The sequence below is a fragment of the Streptopelia decaocto genome (assembly GCF_964273445.1).
Source record: "Streptopelia decaocto genome assembly, chromosome: 6".
In the NCBI taxonomy this organism is placed as follows: Eukaryota; Metazoa; Chordata; class Aves; order Columbiformes; family Columbidae; genus Streptopelia; species Streptopelia decaocto.
Genome location: NC_138660.1, coordinates 32,518,164 through 32,524,163, shown reverse-complemented (window position 1 = coordinate 32,524,163; position 6,000 = coordinate 32,518,164). Strand labels below are relative to the sequence as shown.

Below are 6,000 nucleotides of genomic sequence, written 5' to 3'. Positions count from 1 at the left end.
CCTATTTGAGCTCCAGGACCCAGGGAAGTGGTTGTGGTGGGGTGAAACCTGGGGAAGTTCGTTTTTGGCCTCGATAGATGTTCACAGCTGGGAGGTGTCCCTTGCTGTGCCCTGGCTGCAGGGCTGGCACCCGGACATGGCCACGGGCATTGACTGCCCTGGCTCCAAAAGCCATGGAGCCAAGAGGACCAGGACGGGCAGCTGGACCCCAGGCACATGCAGCCCCCAGCAGGGGGATGTAGCTCAGCGGGAGAGCGCTTGCTTCGCATGTAAGAGGCCCTGGGTTCAACCCCCAGCATCTCCATAGCCTTTTGCCTCCTCAAACCCACCTCCTGCACAGCACGGCGGTGGCAAACTCCACTTCTGCCTCTGGAAGGTGTGCCCAGAGGAGATTTGCCTGTGCCCACACCACGGCCCCTGGGCAGAGCTGCAGAGTGGTGATGTGGTGGCAGCAGGACCCCTCTCTGCTGTCCACCACTCCCTGACAGCCCCTTCCCCAGCCAGAAGGAGTGCACAAGCCCTGGCCATGGCTGAGCTTTGTGTCTCTGCCCACGGGGCAGTGGGCAGGACCCACTCCTGGCAGCAACGGGACTGTCCCAGCAGAGGGCATGTGGCTGAGGTGTTAAGGCCAGCTGTCCCCACTGTGCCAAGCAGTGTCACCCTGTCCATGCCCCATCCCCGCAGGTGCTGTGCCCAGCAGCGGGTGCCCAAAAGGAGGTCCCACCGGTACCCAGCACAGGGCAAAGCGCAGCTGCCCAGAGCACTGCTCTGTCTCTCCACACGGCTCCCATACGATGGGGCTGCCATGGACCCCAACCCCATCCAGCCGTGGGTAAAATCTCTCGCTGTGAGCAGGATTCGAACCTGCGCAGGGAAACCCTATTGGATTTCAAGTCCAACGCCTTCACCCCTCGGCCATCACAGCCTCTGATGATGGTGCCTGGGGGCAGATACCCCAGCTTTGCCCTCAGGTTTGCTTTGGGGAGAAAATGCCCCCCATCCTAGTGTGGGTCCATCTGCACAGGCTCAGTATCCCCAGTACCCACACGTACTGGGGCTGGGCAAAGGAAACATCTGGGGGTATTTACCAATGGCTGGGAAAAAGTTGAGGTGCAGCAGAGAGCCTCGACACAGGACAGGCACCAAAGGGGCAAGTCCTCCAGCAACATCCAGGGAGACAACGGTTTCTGGCATAAAAAGCTATGGAGATGCTGGGGGTTGAACCCAGGGCCTCTTACATGCAAAGCAAGCGCTCTCCCGCTGAGCTACATCCCCTCTGCATGGGCAGTGTTGGGGACCCTGAGCAAGTGACGTCACCCTGCATCTCTGTCCCACTGCCCACCACTCACCTTGCCCTGACCCCATGGCCTTGGCCCCAAAAACAAGCCCTTGGGGCACACGCTGACAGCTCTTGGGAGTCCAGCCTGCACACGGGGATGAACACGGCCAGGACATGGCACTGATCCCCCTGTGCTGGGCACCGCGGCCTCATCATGCCCTGGCAGCACCTGCCAACCACAGAAGCTGTGTTCCCAAAAGGAGGGCTCGTCCGGGAGTTGAACCCGGGACCTCTCGCACCCTAAGCGAGAATCATACCCCTAGACCAACGAGCCGGAATGCTGCACCCTATTGCACCCCCAGCTGGTGTGCCACACAATTTTTGGGGCTTGGTGGGGGTGACTGATGCTGCTTTTTGCCCCTGGTACAGCGTGGAGCTGGCAAAACCGTCTTGCTGTTCCCTGGGACGTGGGGCTGGCATTTGGAGGTGGCCACAGCACATACCTGCCCTGGCCCCAGTGGCTGTGGGGCAGCTGGACCACAGGGGTGAGTGGGGACCCCTGGACACAGTACTGACCACACAGAGGGGATGTAGCTCAGCGGGAGAGCGCTTGCTTTGCATGTAAGAGGCCCTGGGTTCAACCCCCAGCATCTCCATGTCTTTTTGCCTCCCCAGGCCCTCCCAAAAAGCTTTGGGGCTGCCTGCAGGCACAGCTGGCCCAGGGCTGGGGCTCAGCAATGGGGCACAGTGGGTGCAGTGGGCACCTGCACTGTGGGCAAGGATCCTGGCAAGAGAGAAGCTGCCACACGTGCTGTGCCCAGCCCAAAGCTGGGGTGACAGTCTGGGGTTCCCATTCTTTCTGGGTGGACCCAGGATTTTACCTGACCCCAAGCAAGCAGTACTGCCCTACATTACCTCACTGTGCCAGAGAGCAGGTTACCTGCTGTAGGATCCTCGCCAGGGAGAAGGTGAGGTGCAGGGCTGGAGTTGCCGTAGTCCACAGCCCCTTCCCACCACCCCCAAGCCCTCTCCCATAGCAGCAGGTAAAATCTCTAAAAATCTCTCGCTGTGAGCAGGATTCGAACCTGCGCAGGGAAACCCTATTGGATTTCGAGTCCAACGCCTTCACCCCTCGGCCATCACAGCCCCAGCCCAAAAGAGTTGGGGCAGACACCTGCCCCCCCACCCCAGGCACCCCCTGATATCCCTTGGGTGCCCTGTTGTTCTGAGAAGCGGGACAGTCTTGGGGGGTGGCCGGTGCATCCCCACACACCCCTCAGCCCCGCTCTGCTCCCCAGGGGCTGGCGACAGGGCCCATCCCCAAAAAGTGGCGCCCACAGCAGTGGGGTCCCTGGGCAGCGCTGCCCCCCAGCACCCCAGTGCCCGGCACAGGCTGGGGGTGCCCGGACAGCTGTGCACCCCGGCTCGTTGGTCTAGGGGTATGATTCTCGCTTAGGGTGCGAGAGGTCCCGGGTTCAACTCCCGGACGAGCCCTCCTTTTGGGGACCCACAGCCCCACTCCCGCTCTTCCACCACAGAGCTCACCTGGGACCCAACTGTCAATTTTTATCCCACAAGGACACCCCGTGGTTGCTGAGGCTTTGAGCTTAGCAGGACACACAGCACTGTCCCCCATCCCTGGGCTCCCAACCTTGTTTCCAGGCCCGTTGGTCCTGCAGTGACCCTGCTGTCAGGGTGGCAGTGGGATGGGGACAAGGGCTGGGCAGATGCCATGGCCATGGCACACCCTGTGGTGTGGGGCGCCCCACGGCAGTGGGGCAGGTGGGCGCCATGGCTCAGCTGGTTAAAGCACCTGTCTAGTAAACAGGAGATCCTGGGTTCGACTCCCAGTGGTGCCTGGGCCTGGGGGCTGTTTTTCCTCCCTGCCCCAAGCTGGGGGCACTGCTGGGGGTCTCTTCCTCGAGTAGGGATCCCCAGTGGTCCCCACACCCTTCTGCCCCACTGGGACCTATCTCCAGTGCCCACATCCTCCCATCCTCTTGCCCTTTGAGGAAGATCCAGCTGCAAATTCTAGGTTACCTCGTCTGGTGGGGGATGCATCCCCATGTCTTGGCAGGGTTGGCCGCGGCTCCACACTTCTCTACCCCACTTTGTCCCCTTCCACCACCAAAACTGGCCCAGCCCAGTCTGGGTGCACGTTTTTACTAAAAGCTCATTTCGGGGTGGGACAGGGCCAGTGCTGGAGACACCGGGGAATGTCTGGAAGTTGGGGTGGGGGCAGAAAGGGGTTGGAAGCATCTCTGGGAAGTGGAGTAGGTTTTGGGGAGCTGGCAGCAGAGCTTGTACAATGAGGGAAACCATAGGGATGAGGGAAAGGTGCTCCCTGAGGGTACCAGGGCTAAGGCATCTTCCGATGGATGTGGGGTCCTGGGAGAGGGGACCCCAGGCACAAGCTCTGCTGTGGAGTTGGGTCACAGGATCAGATGCCCTGCAGTGCTCGTTACGGGCAGCAGAAGAGACGCAGGTCATTCAGGGCCGTGTCGTCCCTCTTCAGCCCCCACTCAGGATCCTGCCGCGTCTGGATGCCACACACTGCCCTGGGGCACTGGGGGCTCCAGCTGCCCCACTGGCCCCAGGCAGACCCCGGCCCCTCCAGGACGTGCCCGTCGGAGCAGATGAAGCGGGCACTGGTGGCAGCCACCTGATCGCCCAGGAGCTCTTCATGGGGCGGCTGGACCCGCAGCGCAAAGCCCACCAGGCGCCCTCGGTGGGGGCACCACTGGGCTTCCGACCACCGGCCCCACCTAGATGGGGGAGAGAAGACAGTCGGTGCTGAGGCCGGGGGGTGCGGGAGGAGAAGGCAGCGGAGGAGGAGGAGGCTGCTCTCCAGCTTTGGGGAGGGAATCGCTGGGGGCTCACCTGCCACTCTGCGACTCGGCTGTGTAGCCGCCACTGGGGTCCCCATCGCAGGAGCAGTGCAGCCGAATCCCGTTGAGTGCCGTGTCGTCATTCAGCACCCCCCGGGGCGCCTCTACCTGCGAGAGAACAGGGGCAGGGAGTTAACTCCTCCTGGGAGCAGGGTCTCCTGCCCGGCTGTGGGAACCAGCGCGGAGGCTGCACCTTAAAGCTGACGCCGCTGGCGTAGAAGCCCTTGGGGCACATCTCTGGCCAGGCCCAGTCTCCCCAGGGTCCCCCGTTGGACACTGTGATGACCAAGGCATCCCTTCCACCCAGGCCCCACTGCGGCCCCTTTCCTGCAGCGCCTGCAAGCCCCGCAAGCCCCGCAAGCAGGAGCAGCCCCTGTCCCCCCGGCATGGCTGCCCTGCCCGCAGCTGGCCCAAGGGGCTCTTATACCTACCAGGGCTGGCAGGAGGAACCTGGCAGCATCTCAGTGACTTTCCCAGGGTGCCCAGGCCTGTTGGACAAACAGGATTAGCTGCAGGAGAGCGACAATCCCCCCACTGGGTGGGGTGCAGGAAGCTGATCCACCAGCTCTTTGTTTGGGTCCCTCTCTGGGCAGCTCACCCAGAGCCACTGGGCATCCCGGTGCCAACCTGGGCACAGGACGGCGTGAGGCTGGGGGACATTCCTGTCCAGCTTGGGGCTCCAACCATTTGCAAAGTGGGATTTGCACTCTGCCTTTTAGTCTTTTTATCTTTTTTTTTTTGAGTTAAAATAAACAGGCACATTCACCAACACCTCAGAGCGAAACCCCCTCCCATCAGTTCCCAGGGTATCCATTTCATAGCGGCTTCACACTTCACTTGTCTCAGTTTGTTTTCCGGCTGCACCCTTCTCTTTCAGAGGGTTATCATCTTACTGCCTAACAGCCACTTTGTAGCATAATAGCTCTTTTAAAGGATTTCTGAGTGGTTTTCTTTTTCATGAGTCTCAGATAAGAAACTTCCAACCACCTCCACGCCAGGACCTGGCTGCCCTTTTAGACACTTCTTTAATTTCTTCTGCAGGGGCCACTCAGTTGTCTCCCTTTCCAAAATCAAATATTACTGCACAGGGACTGGTGAACTTTTCCCTTTGGGAAGATGCCGTTCCTATGGTGGACCAGAGACTTGCTACTAGTTCAGACAGCGCTGGGAGTCGTCGAGCCCAGGGTCCCCGTGTGCCAGGAAGGAGAGTGAGCCAGCCCCAGCGCAGGACACGCCAGCCCGGGCTGTCCCCGTTCTCCCCGCGCTGCAGTAAAAAAGTTCCGACGAGGGTGGGATTCGAACCCACGCGTGCAGAGCACAATGGATTAGCAGTCCATCGCCTTCACCACTCGGCCACCTCGTCCTGCCCCGCGCCGCCCGCGGCCCCGCCCCTCGCTAACCGGCCCGGGGACCCGCCCCTCGCTAACCGGCGCCGAGACCCGCCCCTCGCTAACCGGCGCCGGGACCCGTCCCTCGCTGCCGGCCTGACCGCGGCCGCCCCGCAGGTGCCCGTCCCGCCCCGCCGTGCTGAAGAGCGGGCCCGCCGACCGCCCGCTGGAGGCCCGGCCCGGGCGCCTCCTGCCGTCGCCCTCTTAGCGCAGTAGGCAGCGCGTCAGTCTCATAATCTGAAGGTCCTGAGTTCGAGCCTCAGAGAGGGCAGAGCTTTTTACCGCTCCACCTGGGTAGCAGTGGGAGACGGGCCGACATTTTGCTGCCGTGTCAGCGGAGCCTGCGGCGGGCCCAGCTCCGTCCTGCCCGGGGTGCTGCCCTCCAAACCCCGCAGAACGCCCCGGGCACCCCGCGGTACCGGCGGCGGGGCAGGGGCGGGGCTGT

At 62.2% G+C, this 6,000-nt stretch overlaps 1 protein-coding gene across 1 annotated transcript; it reads right to left on the bottom strand.

The window, feature by feature from the left end:
• Positions 1-3,555: 3,555 nt before the first annotated feature.
• On the bottom strand, positions 3,556-4,555 carry LOC309441337 (vitelline membrane outer layer protein 1 homolog; the record flags this gene model as incomplete). The annotated part of the gene is made up of 3 exons (XM_082055970.1): positions 3,556-4,044; positions 4,160-4,275; positions 4,361-4,555. The coding sequence occupies 3 exons, from the start codon at positions 4,553-4,555 to the stop codon at positions 3,741-3,743; spliced, it is 615 nt and encodes a 204-aa protein (XP_081912096.1). The 3' UTR covers positions 3,556-3,740.
• Between the last annotated feature and the right edge of the window lie 1,445 nt (positions 4,556-6,000).